The 26,455-nt window shown below is 44.0% G+C and overlaps 1 protein-coding gene across 32 annotated transcripts in view; it reads right to left on the minus strand.

The window, feature by feature from the left end:
* Positions 1-26,455, minus strand: part of ZMYND8 (zinc finger MYND-type containing 8) — a 160,535-nt gene that overhangs the window by 57,042 nt on the left and 77,038 nt on the right. For all 32 annotated transcript variants that reach the window (XM_014343067.6, XM_055104876.3, XM_034947115.4 and 29 more), the window contains 6 exons: positions 25,362-25,454; positions 23,771-23,858; positions 20,841-20,896; positions 17,161-17,238; positions 15,691-15,806; positions 9,893-10,374 (listed from right to left, as the gene is read on the minus strand). In XM_014343067.6, the coding sequence (XP_014198553.2) occupies positions 9,893-10,374; positions 15,691-15,806; positions 17,161-17,238; positions 20,841-20,896; positions 23,771-23,858; positions 25,362-25,454 (913 nt within the window). The remainder of the gene's footprint in view (positions 1-9,892; positions 10,375-15,690; positions 15,807-17,160; positions 17,239-20,840; positions 20,897-23,770; positions 23,859-25,361; positions 25,455-26,455) is intronic.

Below are 26,455 nucleotides of genomic sequence, written 5' to 3' on the forward strand. Positions count from 1 at the left end.
CCACGCCCAGCTAATTTTTGTATTTTTAGTAGAGATGGGGGTTTCACCATGTTGGCCAGGCTGATCTGGAACTGCAGACCTCAGGAGATCTACCCACCTAGGCCTCCCAAAGTGCTGGGATTACAGATGTTTGAGCCACTACACTCAGCCCATTCTTAATTTCTCCTTTGCTCTCATGCCTGAATTCACCCAACTCTTCAGGAAGGCCTCTGCACTCCTCTTCCTAAACATATCCCAAATCTCTGCACTCATCTCCACCTCCACTACTATCACCCTAGTCCATGCATCTCAACAGGGACCATATGGCCCCCAACGGGGCAAAAATAATTTTTAGGGGGTGAAAAAATCTTATCTTACTATTCCTTTTATGTACAAAGCACTCTGTGTGTGTGTGTGTGTGTGTGGTGTGTATAGACAGTACATAAACAGATCTACAATATTTTCAAATTTCATGAAAGTTCACTCTTAGGTAAGTACCTATCCAAAATTGAAAACAGGTACACAAACAAATCCTTGGATACGAATGTGCACAGCAGCACTATTCACAATAGGCAAGAGGTAGAAACAACTGACTGTCCATCAATGGACAAACTGAGGTATCCCACAATAGAACGTTACTGAGTCATAAAAGGAATGAAGTTCTGATACGTGCTGCAGTGTGGCTGACTTGAAAACATGATGCTAAGTTAAAGAAGCCAGACACAAAAGGCCCCATGTTCTTTCATTTCACTGAAACAAAATACCCAGAATAGGAAAGTCAGTTCAAACACAACACAAATTGGTGGTTGTTAGGGGCAGGCTGTGGGGTGAGAGGTAGGGGTAGAAGTTTGTGGGGGACGGGGAGTGGCTGTTTACTGGGTACAGGGTTTTATTTTGGAGTGACGGAAATGTTTTAGAACTAGACAGAGGTGGTGGCTGCACGGCACTGTGAATGCACTAAATGCCACTGATCTGTTCAAAATGGTAAATTTTATGTTATGTGAATTTGACCTCATTTTTTTAAAAGATCTCAGGGGGAGTAAATAGGAAGAAAATGTCTAAAATGGTTCAGGGCCGGGGCGGGGGGGGGCAATTAAAAGACTGGGCAATACTGCCCTGCCCATCATTTCCCACGGAGACCCCGTAAGCACTTCCCACAGGTCTCCCCACCATGTGCACAGCACCCTTCTTCCGGGGCACTCTCCACACAGCAGCCAGGGCAGAACCCCTGAAATGAGGGCATATTGCTCCATCACCTAAAAACATCCAGAGGCACCTCATTCCCCAGAATAAAATCCAACGTCCTCTCCAACCTCAAACCCAACCTTTCCTTTCTACCTCCTGGAATGTCCGGCCACAGTGACCTGAGGGCCACCCTGGAAGATCAAGTCTGTTCACACCTCAAGCCTTTGTGCCTGAGGTTGCCAAGGGAAGGCTTTCACGCCCACCCTAGATCACACTGGCTCGAATTCCTCCATGGTCAGGTCCCAGCTCAAACATCACCTCCTCGAAGGCCTCCCTTCTTGGCCACCTAAACTGGCCCAAGTGTCTCTGGCCTACTGTCTTCCTTTTGACCTGAAAATATTGGCCCTGAAAGAGCAGGATCTGCGCTGGCCAGCAGGCATCCAGGATACCTCTGGATGCTTATCAGGTGCCTAATACATTTACTGAATGAGCAGTGCATAAAATAATTGAAGAAGGAGGTTTCCATTTCTCTTCTCACTGCTGTAGTCATGATAAGCAAAAAACAAACAATGACGAGGCCGGTCACGGTGAGTCTCGACTGGTCCAACACTTCGGGAGGCGGAGGCAGATGCATCACTTGAGGTCAGGAGTTTGAGACCAGCCTGGCCAACATGGTGAAACCCCGTCTCTTTTTTTTTTTTTTCTTCAGAAGGGAGTCTCGCTCTCTCACCCAGGCTGGAGTGCAGTGGTGCGATCTCGGCTCACTGCAGGCTCCGCCTCCCGGGTTCACGCCATTCTCCTGCCTCAGCCTCCCGAGTAGCTGGGATTACAGGCGCCCGCCACCATGCCCGGCTAATTTTTTGTATTTTTAATAGAGATGGTGTTTCACCATGTTAGCCAGGATGGTCTCGATCTCCTGACCTCATGATCCGCCCAAAGTGCTGGGATTACAGGTGTGAGCCACCGCGCCCGGCCCTGGTGAAACCCCGTCTCTACTAAAAATACAACAAGTAGTCAGGCGTGGTGGTACACGCCTGTAACCCCAGCTGTTCAAGAGGCTGAGGCAGGAGAATCGCCTGAACCTGGGATGCGGAGGTGGCAGTGAGCCGAGATCACACCACTACACTCCAGCCTGGGTGACAGAGACTCCATCTCAAAAAAAAAGAAAGAAAAAGAAACAATGACAACCAGATAAAACCTTTTTCATACAAAAATATCAAACAATCTCCCCCATGTTATACACCTACTAAACACAAGGTGCTTGCTAAAAGAGTGATTAACAATCCAAAGAAGAGATATGACAAGGCCGGGCGCAGTGGCTCACACCTGTAATCCCAGCACTTTGGGAGGCCAAGGCAGGCAGATCACCTGAGGTCAGGAGTTCGAGACCAGCCTGGCCAACATGGCAAAACCCCTCTCTACTAAAAATAAAAAACCAGCCAGGTGTGGTGGCACATGCCTGTAATCCCAGCTACTTGGGGGGCTAAGGCAAGAGAACTGCTTAAACCTGGGAGGCGGAGGTTGCAGTGAGCCGAGATCACGCCACTGCACTCCAGCCTGGGCAACAGAGTGGGACTCCATCTCAAAAAAAATAAATAAATAAAAATAAAAAAACAGATATGACTAAGCAGATCACAAAAAAATCCAAGTCAATATACATGAGGGTGTGGGTGGTACTGGCATGGAGGCCAGAGATGGTGCTCAGCATCCTAGGTGCACAGAACAGCCTCACAATACAGAATTATCTGGCCTTAAATGTCAATGGTCCTGAGGTTGAGAAAAACCTGCTTCGAATCACTCCAGACATTTCAAAAGCAAAAAGACTTGGAAATGCTTGTTTCAATTAAAACTTTGAAACAGATGCCAATCCTTTTATAAAGCCATACATTTTGCCCAAAGGAAGAACTAATTAATTGCCTCTGAAGTCACAAATAATTTAACCAGATTTCATATTTTGATGTACAATTCACAAGTGTGGGCTGAAACACATCATTTATTATCTACATTTACAAAATCCTAGCCTGCGTGAAGGGTTGTTCTGACTACAGTAGGAAACATGAGCCTTGGAATTAAATTAGGAAAAAAATGCCCCTTCCCTCCCATGCACCCCAGCACTCTGGGTGGGGTGGAGAGGCAGAGTGAATGATTCACGCTAAATGTCCTCCAGTTATAAAACCTCAGAAACAACCTGTATGTTCAAAGTGCCGCACCTTGCACAACTCCTATGGTGCCATGCACAGATGAGCAGAGCATGGCCAGATGGTCTAGGATGGGTCAGGATGTGTTGGTAAAAATGCTGTTTTGAAGGATTATTCACTAACACAGAAACACATATTCAGAATACAAGGCTATGGACCAGGCATGGTGCCTCATGCCTATTATCCCAGCATTTTGGGAGGCTGAGGCAGGCAGATGGTTTGAGCCCAGGAGTTTGAGACTAGCCTGGGTAACATAGCAAGACATCATCTATACTAGGTGTATAGCTAGGTGTGGTGGCGCACACCTGTACTCCTAGCTACTCAGGAGGCTGAGGCAGCGGGGACTGCTTGAGCCCAAGAGTTGAAGGCTACAGTGAGCCATGATCACACCACTGAACTCCAGCCTGAGTGATAGAGTGTGACCCTGTCTCTTTAAAAAAAAAAAAAAAAAAATCCCAGCTACTCGGGAGGCTGAGGCAGGAGAATCGCTTGAACCCAGGTGGTAGAGTTTACAGTGAGCCAAGATCGCACCATTGCACTCCAGCCTGGAAGACAAGAGTGAAACTCCATCTCAAAAAAAAAAAAAAAAAAAAAAAGTTTTTTTGAATGTATAAAAATAAAAAATTAAAAAAGAATACAAGGTTAAGCTTTAAAAAAATAAATTCTACAGTCTACACCAGACATTGCAAACAGGTGATCCATGAACCAAGGAGTTCACAGGTGCATTTAATGTGATGTAGCTTTTATTTATTTAAAAATGTGAGCCAGTACATAAAAGTTGATAGCTGGGTGTGGTGGTACGTGCCTGTAGCCCCAGCTACTCAGGAGGCTAAGGCGGGAGGATCGCTTAAGCCCAAGAGTCTGAGACCAGCCTGGGCAACATAGTGAGGACCCTGTCTCTTTAAAAAAAAAAAAAGAAAAAGAAAAAAGAAAAAGCTGGAGTAGTTCCCATTTTTTTTAATTTGAGGGTTCTCTTGAAAAAACAGAAATCGGCCAGGTGCAGTGGCTCACGCCTGTAATCCCAGCACTTTGGGAGGCAGAGGCGAGCAGATCACGAGGTCAGGAGATCGAGACCATCTTGGCTAACATGGTAAAACCCCGTCTCTACCAAAAATACAAAAAATTAGCCGGGCATGGCGGCAGGCACCTGTAGTCCCAGGTACTCGGGAGGCTGAGGCAGGAGAATGGCGTGAACCCGGGAGGCGGAGCTTGCAGTGAGCCGAGATCGCACCACTGTACTCCAGCCTGGACGACAGAGTGAGACTCCGTCTAAAAAGAAAAAAAAAAAGAAAGAAAAACCAGAAATCTCTCAATACAGAGCCCATACTCCTATGTGGCAAGAACCAGCAGGAGGAAAAGGTCCCTGGTCTCTTTCAGAAAGGCACAACTCTCTAGCTCAGCGTCTTGGGAGCTCATGACCTATTAGCCGTGTGTAACACTTATGGGTAACATGGGCGTGTAAAACTTACCCAAGAGCTACTGACTCTTCTGATACATGGTGCATGCTAGCATTTGCCCTATTGTATTTCCTTATGAAAGAGCTGCTTATCATTGTAGCACTAAAGTAGCCCCAAGCTGCTGTAGTACCTCTAGCATGCACTATGTATCAGAAGAGTCCGTACCCCTTGGGTTAAGTGTTATACACCCATATGCACACACAAGCACACGATGTGTAACAGGTATGGAAAGAAACGTATGTCTGCTTTCATTCATCCTAGTCTCTACCTACCACTCCCCAACCTCACTCACTGCCATATCTGCCTGATCCCTGTATGTGAGCTTTCAGCTTAACAGTAGGACTTATAACCACATATAAAAAGCTCTGGAAACACAATCTAAGGGCTGGCTGTGAGAGGTGAGATTCTCAGTGACTTTATTTCATTGACTGATCGATTGAGATGGAGTCTCGCTCTGTCTCCCAGGCTGGAGTACAGTGGCATGATCTCAAGCTCACTGCAACCTCCGCCTCCCGGGTTCAAGTGATTCTCCTGCCTCAGCCTCCTGTGTAGTTGGGACTGCAGGCGTGTGCCACCATGCCTGGCTAAGTTTTTGTACTTTTAGTAGAGACGGGGTTTCGCCATGTTGGCCAGGCTGGTCTCAAACTCCTGACCTCAAGTGATCCTCCCACCTCAGCCTCCCAAAGTGCTGGAATTACAGGCATGAGCCACTGCACCCAGCCATCAGTGACTTTAAATTCTGTAATAAAGAACTAATTTATGACAAAAACATATTGATTTCACAATTATAAAAAAAGGGGGGGAGTAATATGAAAACTCTTTTTTTTTTTTTTTTTTGAGACAGAGTCTCACTCTGTTGCCCAGGCTGGAGTGCAGTGGTGCGATCTCGGCTCACTGCAAGCTCTGCCTCCCGGATTCAAGCAATTCTCCTGCCTCAGCCTCCCAAGTAGCTGGGATTACAGGCACATGCCACCACGCCCAGCTAATTTTTTGTATTTTTAGTAGAGACGGGGTTTCACCGTGTTAGCCAGGATGGTCTCAATCTCCTGACCTCGTGATCCGCTTGTCTCGACCTCCGAAAGTGCTGGGATTACAGACGTGAACCACCGCACCCGGACCCTCTTTCCTTTCTTAAATGGTAACTCACAGTGTAGCTACCAGACCAAAGGACCATTAGCCCAGAGGGTGGTGAATGTCAGGCCCCCCGACTCTGACCCTAATACATATTAATAACTTACATCCAGATCGCGCAAACAAATACCGGTGAAGGTAACCATTCTGGCCAGGAGGTCTATATAAAGGGGGAACTACAAAAATCACTGAGAATATTAACCACTTAGGCCGCCTAGCTAGCAAGATTATAGGACACTGTGAGTTAAAGGCTTCTGGCTGAGCAAAGTGCTTCTTAGAAAGCTAAATATCCAGTTCTAAGGATTATAGGCACACAGCTCTGAGTTCTCCAATCTTCTAAACAAAAACAAGATTTCTACACTGTTGTACAAGTTTTATGCAATAACATTTCAATCTGTAGTTTTATGTTACTGGTTACAAAACTTTCACTGGTGAGGCTACTATATTATTTTCTATTCTATGACATGGCAATTATTTTACACGATTTTGGGTGAACTACTGTCTTATCTCAATTATATTATCCTGACTGTGGAAGCATTTTAATACAAATTTCCCATCTCCCTCCACTAAATGCTATTATCACTGCTAACAGCAGATGGCAGTAGGGTGCAGAGAAAGGAAACAGGTATGGATGCAGAATCTGGCTGTGGGGACTTTCACACCTCCCTTACACTCTGCATGGCTCTCAATTTGCCTTCTGTAAAATGTGAAGACTGACTCAGTTTCTTCTAATCCTCTTAGTCTGTAATAGTGGTTGGCAAACTATAGCTCAAGGGTCAAATTGGGCATATCACCTGTTCCTGAGGGGCCTGCAAGCGAAGAAAGGTATTTTAACATTTTTTTAATGGTTGGGGGGAAAAGAATTAATAGCTCATGAAACATGCCACTTATATGAAATTTAAATTCCAGTGTCTGGACACCTCGGGAGACTGAGGCGGGCGGATTACCTGAGGTCAGGAGTTTCAGACCAGCCTGGCCAACATGGTGAAACCCTGTCTCTACTAAAAATACAAAGAACATCTGGGCATGGTAGCGCATGCCTGTAATTCCAGCTACTCGGGAGGCTGAGGTGGGAGGATTACTTGAACCCAGGAGGTGGAGGTTGCAGTAAGCCGAGATCGTGGCACTGCGCTCTAGCCTGGGCAACAGAGCAAGACTTCATCTCAAAAAATATAAAAATTTAAATAAATAAATAAATTCCGGTGTCCATTAAAAAAGTTTTAACTGTCTATGGTTGCTCTATTTTCTTCTATCTAGCTAGCTGTTTATTGAGCTAGGGTCTCACTCTATTGTCCAGGCCGGAGTGCAGTGGCACAATCACAGGTCATTGTGGCCTCAAACTCCTAGGCTTAATTGATCCTCCCAGCTCAGCCTCCTCAGTAGCTGGGACTACAGCAGCTTGTGGCTACGTTAGTGCAACAATGACTAAATAGTTGCAGAGTTGGAAAAAAGACCCAAAAAGCCTAAAATATATACTATCTAGCCCCTGACAGAAAAGGGGGCAATTTGTAAGAGTAAAATAATTTTCAATATCACTCTCTCTTCCTACACTACACATTGGCTAATTCATGATTAGTAAAATGACCTAAGCACATACCAGCAAGGAGATTATATTTTAGGAAAGGGACTTTAAAGTCTACTCAAATGGGGGATTCGACTAACTTCTCACCTAAAAAGCACTCAAAGAATGAGGTATTTTTCCAGGAAGTCTGATGTCATTTATCTTTCTCCTTTTGTACCTCCCAAGGGAAGACAGAAGCTAAATTAAACACATTATCCCTGTTCTTATATTCCTACAAAACTGAATTTTTTGAAATGTGCAGGAGAACCAATGGTCATATATATGCCATGTTTCATTTTACTAGTTATGTATTAATTTCACATATATTAGGAAAAGCCACAACAAGCAATTTAAACACACGAGCCTATACATTGTGTTTAGCTTAGGACAAAGCTGCGTTACAATTTTCATATTTAAGCATGTAATAAAATACGGCAGAAAACCATGGCAATGAAAGTTCAGGCAACACTAATTCACAAAGTCGCTGCCAAGGTTAAAATTTTAAACATTTCCTGAAAAGCATGCTCTTTATGGGAATTAATGTGCCGAAGGGTTTGTGTAATTAAGTACCATGTTTTGTGAACTTGGCTTAAATGGAACCGTGTCATGAAACAAAGTAAGCTTTTAAGGACTCTGGTCAGAAACAAGGGGGTAAAAAGGAAGACTTTTCTGAAACTGTGTCAACACAAATTATGTCAATTCCAAAACAAAACTCTATGACTCAACCATGAGTGTCTAGGACCACACGGCTATGAATCAGAACTAGAGAAAGATATAGACTGCAGCCTTTATTTTACAGAACCAAAAGCCACAGGCTCTCTCTACCCCTCCTACCACCATCTGGGGAGCAGCTAGAAGCAGTTCTTGAAAATAACCCAAGGAAAAGAAAAAAGAAAAAAAATTTCCCAAGAAACAACACAAGCAAAGTCAGTAGAATTATTTGAGTTCACAACTAAGTCCTCATTATTTTAACTTTTGGGGACATTCATGGTATCCTGAAGAACTGATGCTTGCTCCTTAAAGAATTCCTGTGTGAAGGAAGGGAGTGAGGGAGAGAGGGAGGGAGAGAGAGAGACCAAGGAAGGAAGTGAGTGTGAAAGGCTGTCCAAGGCTTTAGGCCAGAAGCCTAAAGCTGGTACTCCAACCTGCTTTATTCATTCTGGAAAATCTTCTAAGACATCTTAAACTGACATTTAATAATTGGAGATTTTACTTAAAAACCTGACATTTAAGAATTGGAGGTTTTACTTAAAAACTCAGACTTTCGGCCAGGCCCAGTGGCTCACACCTGTAATCCCAGCACTTTGGGAGCCCAAGGCGGGTGGATCACTTGAAGTCAGGAGTTCGAGACCAGCCAGGCCAACATGGTGAAACCCTGTCTCTACTAAAAATACAAAAATTAGCTGGACGTAGTAGTGCGCGCACCTGTAATCCCAGCTACTCGGGAGGCTGAGGAACGACAATCACTTGAACCCAGGAGGTGGAGGTTGCAGTGAGCTGAGATGGTGCCACTGCACTCCAGTCTGGGTGACAGAGCGAGACTGTGTCTCCAAAAAACAAAACAAAACAAAACAAAACACAACACAACTATTAAAAGATATGACCTTTAAGGGAATGGGATCACACTGGGAAGACAGAGTACTATTATTATTTTTTACCTTTTTTTGTTTTTGTTTTTTGAGACAGGGTCTCACAAGGGGTCACACTTTGCCCAGGCTGGAATACAACAGCGCAATCATAGCTCACTGCAGCCTCAACCTCCCAGGCTCCGGCAATCCTCCCACCTCAACTATAGTCCCAGAGTAGCTAGGACTATAGACACACGCCACCACGAGCAGCTAATTTTTGTATTTTTGGTAGAGACAAGGTTTTTGCCATGTTGCCCAGGTTGGTCTGGAACTCCCGAGCTAAAGCAATCTGACTGCCTTGCCCTCCCAAAGTGCTGGGACTACAGGCATGAGCCACGGCGCCTGGTCAAGTATTATTTTTTATCATATGTGTTTCTCTAAGATTTGCACTGTTTAGTATGAATGTAGGGTTTTGACAGAAAAATACAATTTCAACTAAAACAAAATTATTTGTGTTATGGAAAGTCAATAATCCAAAATGCAGTGACATCTGAACAGAACTCCACAAGATTTCTGGCCATCTCCATCTACTTCTAGGTATAACCTCCAGGTGGCCTTTTGGGGACACTTTTCTCATTTCTGGGTTACTAGCAGCAAGAACTCCACTGGTGACTTCTTGAAAATCTGCTCTGTGGCCCCCTACAGCTCCCCACGATTGGTTGATGCTCACCTGCTTGGGCCCACCAGGTGTGCACCCATGGGAAACCCCCGTGTCCAAGGGGCCTCCTCCCCGCTCCCCCGCACGGAGCTGACCTGTGCTCTTATCCAGGAAGTCCATGGACTCCTCGCTCGCACTGAAGTGGCTCGACGTGGCCTTCTTCTCAGCATCCTGCTCCACGTCGGAGCCCGTGTGCACAGAAGAGTTTGTGCTCATGGGGGAACGCGGCATATCCGACAAGGAAATCCGGCGGCCTGTGCCCCCACTCAGCACAGGCTTGCTCATCAGGATCTTGGGGGATGCCGTCATGTCAAAGTTGAGCTTGACCTTCTCCTGCTTGTCTATCTTGGCAGTGCCGGCGCTGGGGTTGGTGGGATCGAGCAGCATTTGATACTGGCTGTTGGGTGTGTAGGGTGTCCTAAATGGAGAGTAATTAAAAACCCCAAACTTCCTGCGGATGTTCTCCACGTAAACCTCCATCTCTTGCATGGCACTGTTGAAGATGCTCTTAGTCTTTTTCACAGAAAAAGGAATTTCTTTAGACATGAGGTAGCAATTATTTATTGGAACCCAGGCCCTGGAAGGGCAAAAGATAAAGAGAGTTTAAGTCAACTTCAGTAATTTCCAAGATTGCTTTTTTCTTGATGTGAACCAAATTAGCCAAGCATGTTTGCCAAGATTCTTATTCCATTAAAAAAAAAAAAAAAAAAAAAAAAAACTTGGTTTGAAGGATTAATTAATGATCCATTTAACAAGCATGTTCTACCATAACAGAACATGAGTAACAAAACTTTAGCGAAAACATTTAAAAGTGCAATAGACTTAGTCATTGTGAGCCACTAAAGAAACAATCCTCTTTGGTTTTCTCTTAGTAGAGAAAAATAAATCAGCCACTGCATCCGACAACACCTCTGAAAAGAGACTTATTCCTCAGGTCACACTCAGACATAAAAAGCTTCTTTTTCCCATTGCCATTTGAAATAGGAACAGAAGGAAACTTTGGAATACTGCATCCCTAAAAGGAGGTACATGTTTTTGAATGTAAGATAATTCACACAGAAAATCACTGAAAAAGGAGCCCATTCGCCTCCAGGCGTGCACTTTCCACCTCCCATCCCAGGCCAGTTCCATCTTCCTAACATCCATACCCCACATTCCAATTTTGCTCTGCAAAGACCCATGACAGCATGTTTTTGCAGAACAAACAATGCCAGCAGCAGCTTTTCTAGAACCAGAGCCAGTGGCCCCCAGGGGAGGTGGAAACACCACAACCGCTGCTGCGGGTGACCACGTAGCTGATACAGGGACATCCCAGAAATAACTTGGCTACCATGTATGATCTGCTGGCCTCAACCCAGTTTCTGGCTGGAAAAACTAGTGAGAATAAGCTTTCCAAGGAAGGCTTTTGTGGGGGATTTTTTGTTTGTTTAATTAATTCATTTTATTTATTTATTTATTTATTTATTTATTTATTTATTTGAGACAGTCTCGCTCTATTGCCCAGGCTAGAGCACAGTGGCATGATCTCAGCTCACTGCAACCTCCATCTCCTGGGTTCAAGCAATTCTCCTGCCTCAGCTTCCCAAGTAGCCAGAACTGCAGGTGTGTGCCACCACGCCCAGCTAATTTTTGTATTTTTAGTAGAGACGGTGTTTCACTATATGTTAGCCGGGCTGGTCTTGAACTCTTGACCTCGTGATCCACCCACCTCAGCCTCCCAAAGTGCTGGGATTATAGGTGTTAGCCACCATGCCCAGTCTTTTTTGCTTGTTTTTTTAAGAGACAAGGTTTCCCTCTGTCACCCAAGCTGGAGAGCAGAAGTATGATCAAGGCTCACTACAGCCTCAAACTCCTGGACTCAAGGAATCCTCCCAGATCAGCCTCCCAAGTAGCGGAAGTACAGGCACGCGCCACAACACACCCAGATAATTTTTTAACTTTTGTATACTTTTGTAGAGATGGGGTCTCGCTACATTACCCAGGATGGTCTTGAACTCCTGAACTCAAGCAATCCTCCCACCTTGGCCTCCCCAAGAGCTGGTATTATAGGTGTGAGCCGCTGCACCCAACCTCCAAGGTGGCCTTTTAGATTTCACAGACCACAAACTGAAGCCCGGTAGAAAGCAGTGGGGAGCAAAGGGGACTTTGCAGAAGCAGAAAACTCACGTCTGGTGGAAAGGGGGAAAGCAGTATCTACTCAGTTGCGATCCAAAGCAACCATGTAGGAATCTGGACCCAATACTGCCACGTTTTCCAATATTTTAAAGAGAAGAAGACAAAATAGACTTCTTATGTTACATTTTACCCCCATTTCAACAGTTGGCATCTAAGAGAAAACAACCCAGGAGAAATAAAGCATATCCCTGGGACCGAATTCAGAATACAGGCGGATTGTTTGCAAGTCTCGGTGATACCAGATCGTAACACAAACTAAAACTAAACACCCCAAAAATATCGATCTGCTCTATCAGAGGGCTGGAAATCACCAGCTTCTCATCCATTCTGACTGCTGTCTTTCTCCTGAGACCTGAAGAACCGTATCTCCAGCAAGAGGGGCAGAGCGGAACAGAAGCCAGATGCTAGATGCTCTCAAGGTAAGAGTTTGCCTCACGGTGAGATTCTGCGTTCAAAGTGAGCGGGCACAGATCAGGACTACTAGACAGGACAGATCTGAGAAGGCATCGGGGTCTCCAGGGCTGTCCCAGGGCAAATGACTCCCCTTCCTGAGCTAGCCTCAGCTCTGTCACCGAGAAAAAGGAGAGTGAGTCCTTCTCTGGAGAATCAAGAGGCAGGGCCACCAGGAGCTTATCACCAGTTGGTCCTGGTATCATAACCTCGCCCCCCTGACCTGCTCCACACCCACCTCACCCACACACTTTTGTCCGGTATCCAAGGCGCTCACTGTTCCCTTCCCCCAACTAGTTTCCATGAAATTGCTTGGCAGGGAAGGAAAAGAGTCTCTTTTCTTTAAAACAAGTCCAAGGCTGGGCATGGTGACTCACACCTATAATCCCAGCACTTGGGGAGGCGGAGGCAGGAGGATCACGTGAGGTCAGGAGCTTGAGACCAGTCTGGCCAACACGGTGAAACCCCATCTCTACTAAAAATGGAAAAATTAGCCGGATGTGGTGGCACGCCCCTGTAATCCCAGCTACTCAGGAGGCAGAGGTGGGAGAATTGCTTGAACGAGCCACTGCACTCCAGCCTGGGCAACAAAGCGAGACCCTGTCTCAAATAAATAAATAAATAAAACAAGCCTGGGTGACAGAGCAAGACCCCCCCTCTTAAATAAATAAATAAATAAATAAATAATAAAACAAGCCCAGGAAGTATTTCAAGCGAAATTAGATTTGCTTGACAAAATACAGTCTCTGCGGGGGACAATATCTAGTTTCACATTATCTCACATCTAACCCCACGGTGGCTTCTCCCTAGCTGTGTGACCCTAGGCACTCTCTGACCTTAAGTTTTCTTATTGATAAAATAGACATAAAAGCAGCTTCTACAAAAAAGCACTTAAAACACTGCCCAGTACATAAAAGGCAATTGGTTGGTGTCCGCTTTTTTTTTTTTTTTAACTCTGCAGGCATTTAATAAAATATTTCCTACATTTTTATATGACTGTGCATCTATAAAACAAAACCAGGCCAGGCACAGTGGCTTACGCCTGTAATCCCAGCACTCTGGGAGGCCAAGGCAGATGGATCGGTTGAATCCAGGAGTTCAAGACCAGCCTGGGCAACATGGCAAAACCCCATCTCTACTGAAAATACAAAAAATTAGTTGGGCGTAGTGGCACATGCCTGTAGACCCAGCTACTTGGGAGGCTGAGGCAGGAGAATGGCTGAATCCGGGAAGGGGAGGCTGCAATGAGCCGAGAGCTCGCCACTGCACACACCAGCCTAGGTGACAAACCAAGACTCTGCTCCAAAAAAAAAAAAAGAATGGTGGTCAGAGACTCCCTGCCCAAAGCCTACTAAAACATCCCAAGACCTCCAAAGTTGTTTGTCTACCACTGTGGAAGGTCCTGAACAACTCCCTCCAGGGGATCCCCTCTCCCAAAACAAGCCCAACAACACGGTGCACTCCCTTAAAGCAGGTGCTGAGAGGGGCTTCGAAACTGGTGACCATCAGACCCATGCTGCTTTCTTTTTCACAAACAGAAGGAGGCCAGCTTCCACGACAGCTCTCATCCAGAACCAAGACCTAAACACACAAAAGGTTTTGGGAAACAGCTTCTGCACACAGAGCTGGCCAACTCACACGCCGTCCTTCATGCTCTGTAAGCCACCTTCAGTCGCTGTCTGACGGGTGAGAGATGGAGGTCCCTGCAGAGCAGTCACAGCTGAGAGACTAGAGCCATCAACCATAAGGGTCTGGGAATATTGGGTGCAAGGGGGTAGGTATTATTTTTTCCCATCCTGCCTGTGTCCTAAGTATATCTACTCATACTGTATTACTGTATCAACCTATAGAGTAAGAATCCCAAATCATCAAGATGGTTCACATTTGTCATGCTCTGATGAAGAGGAGGGATGTACAGCCTGTCACCAATTCCTCCTGCTCTTCAAATAAAAAACAAACTCCTGCCTACCCCTCTGACTCCAGCTGTGAGCATCCTCTCCTCCCTGACCCTGTTTAAACCCCACTATCCTCCCAGCATTTCCTGAACCCTCTCAGCCTCAGCCCTTCCCCTCCCGACCTCTGCTCTTCCTGGTCCCTCATCCCAGATCTTCACACCAGGCCCCCACCACTACCTCCTGACCTGAGATTATCTTGCCTATTAGTTCACTTGTGTATCATCCTTCTTCCCCGCTAGGATGTCAGCCTTCACATGGGCAGAAACATTTGAATCACCAGCTTCCACTACACAGGCTGGCACGCAGCAGGCATCAAATATGTATTTCTTTGAATGAAGGAATAAAGGAATTAAAGTCAAGGTGCAATACTTCCTACCAAATCCAGCACCATCTCAATAATTTCCATTTTGTCTTCTGACAGTGGACCATTGGGATTCCTAGTAAATGAGTTTGCAAATGACTTGGGAATTCACTCTTTTGGTCTGCAAGACGACTAGCAAAATTTAACAGGGGAAACCAATTTTCAGCTTCTGGACACTCTGTGTGTGTACATAATTTGTAGTATATATATTTTAAGTAGTCTCGCTACATACTAACACGCTTTCTCAAACTGATTGGTAGGGTTTCAAAAGGGTCTTTGCCTTACTTAATCATAACTTGATAAAAGAGAACTAAGATATTAACCGCTGCTCATCTCTGCCTACCTGTTGTTCTCAAGCACACAGCAGGCTCTGCTCTACAGGGAACTGCTATTAGCTGGAATAATTCACTCTGCCGTGTACGGAGGGAAAGGGGAGGGCAGGAAGGCTGGGAGGGAGGGCTCACACCTGTCAAAACAGCAACCCCTTCCCACTGTAGCTTCAGAGAAAAGGGAACAGGAGAGAACTACTCAGCATGATGATAAGAGATTCATTTACTGGCAATCTAGGAAACTACTTCTATTCTTTGAAAGAATGATTTGGAAAGCAGTTTCCATGGAGGTTTAATTTACTTCAGAAACCCCCTCCCAAAAAATCAAACCAAAACAAAAAAGAACAGCAGCACTTCAAACAGCCACAGAACCCATTCCAATGTTGGTTTCATCAACAGACCCAGTAAAGTAAGATGATTTTCTAACACACCTGAGAAAACTGTAGCCCACGCCATTACCAAGCTTAACATACCACAGGAAATTTATTTCAACAACAAGATCAATGGTTGGTATCATGACAATAATGAGAATAATAGCTACAGCCTCCACTTCTTTTCTTATCTAATAACAGTATCAAAGTTCAGTGAAAGCTACATGCTCCAAGCCTGTTATTAACTCCCACCTGTCATGTTGTCCAAAGAATCGGGCATCGACCTGCCCGTCTTTATCCCTCAGAGCTTTTGCAGGCCAGAATGGAAACCCCTTCAGTTTGGCCCAGACCAAAGGATGTGGATTGCTCTAGGAAAAGAAAAACAAGATCCAGAGTTTGTACATATTTGACAGCAAGATGCCCACTAAAGTTTGGTATGTGAGGATGAAGCAGGACCGTGGGACACAGGCCATGAGTGGAAAAAGAGTTTCAAGCAGGGTCGGCCCGTGTGGTATTCCCTAAAAGGTGTGTGGCCAAGACACCTGGACAAAACTGCAAATGGAGTTAAATGGTGAAATCAAAAGCTGAATGAAGTCCAGGCATGGTGGCTCACGCCTGTAATCCCAGCACTTTGGAAAGCCAATGCGGGTGGATCACCTGAGGTCAGGAGTTCGAGACCAGCCTGGCCAACATGGTGAAATCCCGTCTCTACTAAAAACAGAAACATTAACCAGGCGTGGTGGCACATGCCTGTAGTCCCAATTACTCAAAAGGCTGAGGCAGGAGAATCACTTGAACGCAGGAGGTGGAGGTTGCAGTGAGTCAAATCACGCCACTGCACTCCAGCCAGGGCGACAGATCGAAACTCCATCTCAAAAAAAAAAAAAAAAAAAAAAAGAAAGATGAGAAAACCAGGGTTGGATTCTAGCTGTACCATTATTATCTGGGCAGGCACGAGCAAGACATTTCACCTTTCTGTGCAACATACACAGAGACAATGACACCAATACCTTCTGTTTTTGGATTAAATGTGCATCATACCTAGCATCTAATAAGGGGCAGTATTTTGCTACCTTTATTCTTTATTAAAGGCTTAGCTATTCCGGTGTTAATCTCCAAAAGCACGAAGAGATGCAAAGTATATTTTCTCAACTTTCCTCGCCTAATCTTGCCTCCAAACCCACTCCAACCCGCCAACCCCACCCCCAACACACACACCAGTGCATCCCAACAATGTACTTCTCTCTGCAGAACCCCAGCTTGGAAAAGGCAGATCCACAGGGAAACTAGGGTGACTTTATTTCCCCCAAGAACCATGTTTCGGAGGGACTATGGAGTTAATCCAGGGAAGTATTTTCAAACCTCTTAAAATAGAACCAACATGATTTGTAAATCCACACTGATTTAAGCTCATCTTATTATCTGAACAGCTTTGCTGCATCCCACATCTCTGATGAGCTCCCTTTTATGCTGCACCTTGCAGTCTGCCCAGGCTAATCAACCCAGGAAACCATGATGCTATCTCTGGCACATGAACTTTCAGCCTAAGAGGTTTATCCTACCTAGATTACTTTCCTTCTGCCATAATTTTATCAGCAAAAAATTATCTTAAAACTCCATCCAAAGTTTCATCTAATAAGCCACCTGGAAAAAGCTGTCTCAGGGTAGTCATCCAAGGCACAGGGTTCAGTAAATGAAATAAGCAAAGTAAATCCAACTTACACAAGGCTCACAAAACCAGTTATCTCGTTTTTGGCAAGCAGCTAGATAACATTCTGGACATACTTCGATTTCATTCATCTGTAAAGCAAAAATACATTAGAATGTGTCACCCCAGGGGTGGATATCTTGTGGACCTCAATCAATGCTTGATGATTTTGAAGGTTAAGATGTTTTAAAGTCCCATAGAGGGAACACCTTGGAGATGAATCCAACCACTATGTATCGCTCCCAATGCTTACACCCAGTCCAAGCCACCGTCCTTTCTCTCTGGACCAATGCAACAGCTAACTCCCCACGTCACCCACTTCCACTCTTACCCCCATTACAGACATTCCCTGCAGAGCAGCCACAGCCACCGTTTTTTTTTTTTCCTCCAGAGTCTCACTCTGCTGCCCAGGCTGGAGTGCAGTGGCCCGATCTGGGCTCATTGCAACTTTCGCTTCCCGGGTTCAAGCAATTCTCATGCCTCAGCCTCCCAAGTAGCAGAGATTACAGGCGTGCACCACCACGCCCAGCTAATTTTTGTGTTTTTAGTAGAGACAGGGTTTTGCCATGTTAGCCAGGCTGGTCTCAAACTCCTGGCCTCAAGCGATCCACCCGTCTCAGCCTCCCAAACTGCTAGGATTACAGGTGTGAGCCACCACGCCCAACCCAGAGCCACCTTTTATAGACATAAATCTGTTCTTGTCCTTCCCCGGCTTAAAAGCCCCCAGTGACTTCCCATTATACCCAGTAGTTCTCTGTCAGAGCACTTTAACCATTCCCCCCACCCACAGGGATCACATAGCAATGTCTAGAGGCATTTTTGATTGTCACAAGTAGCCCGAAGGAGGGATGCGGGACTACTGGAATCTAAGAGGTACACAATAGTCCCTGCAACAAAGAATTCTCCAGCCCTAAGTGTCAGCAGTACCAAGCTGAGAAACTAACAATAAGTCTAATGACCTGACAGGTTCCCTCAAAGCCACATGTGATCTGGCCCCAGCCCACCTGTCTCGGCTCACCTTGCAGCAATTCCGCTCCCCAACCCCTTCCAGCCACTCTGGCCTGCTCTGCTTGCCAAGCTCAATTCTATGTCCAGAGTAGCTAATTAATACCATGTTGCCCTATTTCAGCTCCACTGACGACAATCCGAAAATTCAATTAACTTATTTATTGTCCTTTTCTCTCATAAGAAAGTACATTCCCCTAGAATAACATTGTGGCTTAGAGTCAAAGATCCCAGAAGCTCCCTTCTTGGATCTCAAGTCAGACTCCACCATTTACTAGCTCTGTGACTTTAGGGTAAGCTGCTTCTCTTCTCAGAGCCCCCATATGTTGATCTATTGAAGAGAAAAAAAAGCAGCACCCACCACAAAGGGCTGTTATAAGAAATTAAATGAGATAAATGTAAAGTGCTTCAAGTGACAGAGTAATCAATATTGCCCATTAACATTTACTGAAGACTTAGAGTGTGCTGGTATCATTCTAAGAATTCTGTAAGTATTAACTCATTGTATTCCTTACACCTCGTGAGATAAAAAAAAAAAAATGAGGCCCCAAAAAGTTGAGTAACCTGCCCAAGGTCTTACAGCAACAAAGTGGCATGGTCAGGATTTGAACCCAGGTAGTCGGGCTCCAAAGCCCATGCAGGTCACCACTGCACTGATATTTGTTATTCCTTTCTACCACTATCTGCCTTATTCTTCTCTTTAACTCTTATCATCATGCAAGGTGCCACATATTTAACAGGTGCTCAATAATTATAAGACTAACAGATTTCACAGGTCAGCGAGTAAGTAAGCGAATGAATGTGCGAACAAATGCATGGATGGCAGAGTGCACCTCCTGCTTCTAAGCCCACTCTACTTCTGAGCTATTCCAAAGGAACATATCCAAAACAGCCTGTATGACTTTCTTCAAGGAAATGCAAACTAAAATCACAGTAAGATGCCTACCGTTTTTACAGATCACATCGTTGGGGCAGGGGGGCACATATTTACATATAGTTTTGTAATTACAACTCCCAATATTGGAAAGGACATAGCCTCATTGTAACTGGAACATCTGACATGTTCACGGCCTCATAGTAATTTTATTTCTAAAAATTAAACTAAGGAAATCATCAAATGCGCAATGATATTCATCACCTTGTTACTTAAGATGCTGATAAAACTGGGTACTATTTAATGACAAGAGGAGTAATTAAATGAATGTCCATGAGTTGTATGTAATACTATACAGCCATGAAAAATTCTGTTCTTCCTACGAGTTTAATTACCTAGGAAACAGAGAAAATACATAAAATAAACTAAGTGAGAAAGCAGTTTATAAAACTCTCTCTACATAAATATACAGACATAAGCCGGGCTTGGTGGCTGAGGCCTATATTCCCAGCGTCTTTGGAGGCTGAGGCAGAAGGATCGCCTGAGCCCAGGAGTTTGAGACCAGCCTGGGCAACATGGCAAAACCCCATTTCTACAAAAAAAAAATAATAATTAATTTAAAAAAAAAATAGCCAGGCTAATTAATTAGCTGGGTGTGATGGTGCACCCAGTCCATGTTGAGACCCTGCCTCAAAAAATACATAGATAACTGTATCTATATATAGATATAAATTTATAAGGATAGATTTTTTTTTTTTTTTCTCAGAGACAGAGTCTCACTCTATCACCCAGTCTGGAGTGTAGTGGTGCTATCTTGGCTCACTGCAACCTCTGCCTCCCAGGTTCAAGCGATTCTTCTGCCTCAGCCTCCCAGTTTAGCTAGGATTACAGGCGTGTTCCACCATACCCAGCTAATTTTTGTATTTTTAGTGGAGACGGGGTTTTGCCATGTTGGCCAGGCTGGTCTTGAACTCCTGGACTCAAGTGATCTCCCTGCCTCAGCCTCCCAAAGTGCTGGGATTACAGGTGTGAGCCACTGCACCTGGCCAGGTATCTATCTATCTATCTATCTATCTATCTATCTATCTATCTATCTATCTGGATATATCTAGATCTAGATCTATATATCCATATATAAAAAGACATGGATGGGTCCCAGTGCTATCTGAACAGTTTTTCTTTATGAATGAATGGGAGCACACTGACAGGTTGAAGGTCATTCCATCTCATTTTTTTATTCTCACAATGAGATCTAATAAAGAAAAGCTCCCTCATACCATTTTGGCTGCCAGCCTGTCCCACAACCACCAGAGCCTCACAGCTCACACGCCTAAGAGGTCTGTTCCATCCACGCCATCACAATTATGGGCATTTGCAAGAAAACAGGTTCTCCTGGACACCTAGGCCACTCTCCCAGAAGCAGTCAAGGACATGCCCCCAGATACCAAATCCTCTTCTGCAAGAGGACCAAAAGGGACCTGAAACAATACCAGGCTGTGGGGCCAAGGTTAGAAATTACGAATTCTATCTAGGCAATCAGGAAAAGACAGGAGGCCCGGTGCTTACTGGTGACTCAAGGGTAAAAAACAAAAAATCCTTTCCATCTCCATTAGATCACTGCTACAGTAAGGGTGTTTTATAATACATTGGGGCCCCTCTTTGTTCTTTTTACTTTCCTTGAAGAGTAGGGGTGTGGCCTCAACAAATTCCAAAATCACCTCGGCTACCTAATAGGAGATTCTGCAAATGGAAACTTCAGCTGCCCCATCCCCTCCTTCTGGGTGCATCTAAAACAGGACAGTGGGAAACACATACCTCATGTTCACAGATTTTGATGACTACTTTCGCTATTTGCGTCAATTTGTGATTTCCTAAGGGAATAAGAAAACAGGATTAATTCTAATGGAAATACTGCAACACCGGGCCTGGGGACTTTACTTCCGCTAACAACGTGTTTACTTGCTTTTCCCCCAGGATCAAGCTTTTAAAGGCTAAAACCAGAGGTTCCTGGCTTCTAATAGTAATTCACATTATGTGATTCCTCCCATCAATGTCGACGACCCTTTGGCGCCTCGATGTCATCTTCTCTGCAACTGAGCAATTTATGTGGGTTTCCCTAGGGATCATGGATTAATATTCTTAAAATGCTTTGACATCCTAAAGGCTCAAATTAATGAAAAAAGGCCTTATTCTACCCATTGTCCCAGACGCCAACCCAAGAAGAATACAAGAGAAAGAAGACATTTTCTTGAATAGCTCTGGTGTGGCTAGTGCTTCAAAACACATTTTCTTATTGGGCCAGGCGTGGTGGCTCATGCCTGTAATCCCAACACCTTGGGAGGCTGAGGCAGAGGGATCACTTGAGCCCAGGAGTTGAAGACCAGCCTGGGCAACATAGCGAGACCCCACCTCTAGAAAAAAACAACACACACACACACACACACGCACGCACACACACACACATTTTCTTCTCAGCTCCTCAAGAAGTCATACTAGGAAGCAGGAACAAAATGTGCCCATTTAATGAATGAGTAAGCCAAGGTTCAGGAGTCACCACTTACATTACTTAGCTAATAAAGTAACCATCTAGCCCCAGGTCTAACTCTACACTAAACCAGACGACAAGATGGTCCAAAGTCATGTTTTCTTTGAACTTTATGGTATTTTTAGAAATTGTAAATTTGTTGACATGAAGATTTCACACACACGAACACACAATATACCTACATTTCTGGTTTGCCTTGAAAACTCAGAAGATCCAATAACTATAATCAATGGAGCACTGGAGCTGCCAACAGCGACCTTTCCAGGCCAGGTAGGAGTTTTCTGTTCTCCATGATCCACAGCACATCACTTGACCTGCAGCCTCCTTGGCTTGTGCTAATGTTTTTGTTCTTCTACCTGACCTCATCCACTTGTTTATATAATTTGATAGGCGGGGCCTTTCTATATATTTGAGTTTATAATCTTTACACCAATTCTTTTTTTTTTTGAGATGGAGTCTCGTTCTGTCACCCAGGTTGGAGTGCAGGGGCACAGATCTCAGCTCACTGCAACCTCTGCCTCCTGGGTTGAAGCGATTCTTGCGCCTCAGCCTCCAGAGTAGCTGGGATTACAGTCATGCGCCACCACACCCAACTAATTTTTGTATTTTTAGTAGAGACAGGGTTTCACCATGTTGGCCAAGCTGATCTTGAACCCGACTGAAGTGATCCGCCCGCCTCAGCTTCCCAAAGTGCTGTGATTATAGGCATGAGCCACTGCACCTGACCCACACATTCTTAATGCCTAGTGCCTCTCCTTTTTCCCCTCCTTGCACTCTCAGCCCTGCTATAGTTAGTAATGCAATATGGTGCGTAAAGCAGATACGCATATATCTTTCCTTAAACACTAGCAAACAGGCTGGCGTGGTCTCTAACGCCTGTAATCCCAACACTTTGGGAGGCCAAGGTGGGCAAATCACTTGAGGTCAGGAGTTTGAGACCAGCCTGGCCAACATGGCGAAACCCCATCTCTACTAGAAATACAAAAATTAGCCAGGTGTGGTGGCAGACGCCTGTAATCCCAGCTACTCGGGAGGCTGAGGAACGAGAATTGCTTCAACCCAGGAGGCACAGGTTTCAGTGAGCTGAGATCACACCACTGCAGTCCAGCCTGGGTGATTCAGTGAGACTCTGTCTCTAAATAAATAAATAAATAAATAATCCTATTTTTGCAATGAACAAAATATCTGAATAGATGTTTACAAAAAATGACATACAAGTCACTAATAAGCACAGGAAAAGATATGCAATACCACTGATCATTAGGAAAAGGCAAATTAAAACATCATGACATAATACTTTACACCTTCAAGAACAGGTAAAATTTAAAAGGCAGACAATATCAACCCTTTTAGTGTGTGGAGCAAAAGAGAACTCTAATATACCCTGCTGGTAGAATGTAAAATGATAGAACCACTTTGCAAAAACTGTTTGGTGAAACGTACTAAGTTAAATAAAACCTACTCACTGAGCTGGCAACACCACTCCTAGGTAGTTACCCAAGAGAAAGAAAAACCTATGTCCATGCAAAGACTTGCACAAGCAGGTTCACAGCAGCTTATTCCTAACAGCCCAAAGCTAAGAACAACCCAAATATCCATGAGCATCAAGGTAAATGGATGAATGGCGGCATATTGATCGAATGAAAAAAAAAAAAGGAACCACTAATACACATAACACAGATGACTCCTCAAAATATTACACTGCATGAGAGCAGCCAGACACACAAGAACACTAACTCTGACTCCATTTATATGAAATTCTACAAGAAGCAAAATTAATCTATCCTAACACAAAGCAGAAAGTGGTTCCTGTTGAGAGTGGGTTTCCTAGAAAATGGCATGTATGAGACTCCAACAGGCTGATAGGAATGTTCTGGATCTTGTGGTTACACATTTGTCAAACTCAGTGAATATAAACATAAAATCTGTATGTTTTATTTTATGCAATTATACTTCCATTAAAATAAGGTTTGTAGAAACAACACTAAAAGGCAGCAGCACCATGCAGCTGCGAGCCACTTTAGATGTCAGCTCATACCTTAAAATGAACTTGGTCACTGCCTCCTATTCACATATATTAGCACAATCTATACGCAAGTATTCTCAATATGAATTAAGAGTCTGATTTTTCATGAAGGACAGGAATTTGTGCAACACATACACAGCATACTCTTTCTTAGGAGTAATCTAAGCCACTCACCCCCATTATAAATGATGCAGTTGTGCAAAATCCACTTTGCATCAGCCAGGAAGGCTTCTGTGCAGCCATACATTTTCTTTTTCGCGTTCTGGGAAGAAAAGCGATGGAGCATAATCACAGTGAGTCTAGACAAGCCACAGTCAGTGACTCTTGTGTCCCCACATAATTTTTGTAGCAGTCATTTGCCAAATCAATTAGTGTTCTTCTATTCATTTCCCAAGATGCTTCTTTTTAACCTACAACACACCGACTAAAGAATGCTTTTATTTTTGAGATCTATAACCCTATAAAAATGCACTTTGAATTTAACACAATAACTGGAATTTTCTCATCTTACAGTAGCTGTCATTTATCATGCAGCTTCTTCCAATAAACAGGGTAGTTTATTTATTCAGTTTTTTTTTTTTGGAGGCGGAGTTTTGCTCTTATTGCCCAGGTTGGAGTGCAATGGCGTGATCTCGGCTCACTGCAACCTCCACCTCCCGGGTTCAAGCAATTCCCCTGCCTCAGCCTCCTGAATAGCTGGAATTACAGGCATGTGCTACCATGCCCAGCTCATTTTGTATTTTTAGTAGAGACGGGGTTTCTCCATGTTGGTCAGGCTGGTCTTGAACTCCTGACCTCAGGTGATCTGCCCGCCTCGGCCTCCCAAACTGCTGGGATTACAGGCTTGAGCCACCGCGCCCGGCCAAACACGGTATTTCATATATTTATACATTATTTATTATTAGTCATATGGTCTCACATAAACCTCACAATAATTTAATGAAGTACTTATTATCATACCCATTTTACAGAAAGGCAAACTGAGAGAGAGTAATGTTAAGGAACGTATCTAAAGTTCCACAGCTCTTAACTTAATATAAAGTTAGGTTTCCAACTCCATCTCTTTTGAATGCCTCCTTTTCTCCACCACACCATGAAGGTATGTGCAATTTCCTAAAAACAGACTGGATTTATGGTTTGGGAGTTATTGGGGAAGACAATATGAAGTAATGTTTCTTCCTCGTGGATGCATTTCACTGCCCATATTTTGCTGCAAACAGTTTGAAAATCAGCATCAGAATAATGTGCACAATCTACAGTGTTCCAAGTGTAATTTTCAGCGTGGAATTTTAGCATGAACTTTTAAAACCTTCAGGCATTCAAGAAAAAACCTAATCAGTAGAGTAAGTCAAATTCTAAGAAGCCACATCTTTATTGCTAATCTGGAGGCTTCCCAGACACTTAATTTTCTCTTCTTCCTTCCTGCTGCTCTCATTAGCACCTCCGAAAGAAAGAGGAGGTAACGCTCAAGTCAATCAAATCACTAACTCTTAGAAGCTATGGCTTTTGCAGGTAAAAAGCTAGAATCATCGCAGAAGTATTACCAAAGAATTTCAACATTCCACTGCAATCTTGGAAGAATGTTACAAAGGAAAGACGTTAGAGAATCAAGAGTTCTTCTATCCAAATAAAGGAGCAATGAAAATGTAGAGAAACAATTTAAGATTGTTATGTCCAACTTGTGATAGAGCATGGGCAGTGAGGGAAGAGCCTTAGGCATCTCAACTGTGGGCTAGAATGGTGAGGTTCTTTGACGGAGGCCAACCTTTTCCAATGTACAAAGGTCCATTGGATGGAAGATGTATTCCGCATAGTCAGGGTGCTGTTCCAATGGAACGGGCTTCTGGAATGCATCTGTCTATAAAAGAGAAGATATGCAGAGGAACGAACCCATCATTACTATGGAAAACCAAGCATTAATGCTAACAAAAGGCTTGAAAAATTGAGACAACTTTTCAGACAATATAGTTCTAAAGTTTTCCATAAAGGATGACCTTGGGGAGCTCCAAATTGGTCTACCTTCTAATTCTGCCTGGTTATTGATAATTATGAGCCCAATTGTGATCCAATTTTATTCTTGGTTTTCAATACACACTCAAGAAGCAGATCCTGTCCTCTAGATTGACAATTACAATACACACTGTAAGTTAAAAAGATGCTTTAACAAAATCAGCAACTTTCTCCCCTGACTGATTTGACGTTCAACGATTTACTTGAGAAATTAACGCCTTCTTCAATTTTTCTTCTTGGTTTTTAATTCTATGGGGCTGACAAGTCTACATGACTCATTCTTTTTGTTAACAGTCATTAGCACATATAATTTAGCCTATGAAAATCGAAGGTAATTCCTTGCCACACTCAACATAAAAATTATACCATAGCAAAAAAAAAAACAAAAAAAATTGTGTAAACCAAACTAAGGCTACACCTTTTGCTTCCACTGATTGAGATTTTGTTTAAAAGAGTCCAATTTGTTAAAGGTTCTCAATTGAAGGATATCCAATCAGCATGCTCTAAATTTTTTTTATCATCTCTTCAAAATTTCAGAATATAATCTCAAAGCAAAAGCTTCTTTTTTTTAAAGATATAGAACCACAGTGATTAGCCCCAAGAATCTACATTTCTGTACAGTACTCTCAGGAGTTGTACAAAGGGTCACCACTAGCCCCTATGGTGCCTTTGTGCAAATCAGGTAGGGGGCATCATGTCCGCAAGTTTCTCTTCATCTGTAGGGTCCAGGCGCCGTGACTCATGCCTGTGATCCCAGCACTTTGGGAGGCTGAGGCAGGAGGATCATTTAAGGCCAGAAGTTCAAGACCAGCCTGGGCAACATAGCGAGACCCTGTCATTACAAAAAAT

Source organism: Pan paniscus, chromosome 21 (genome assembly GCF_029289425.2).
Source record: "Pan paniscus chromosome 21, NHGRI_mPanPan1-v2.0_pri, whole genome shotgun sequence".
Taxonomy (NCBI): domain Eukaryota; kingdom Metazoa; phylum Chordata; class Mammalia; order Primates; family Hominidae; genus Pan; species Pan paniscus.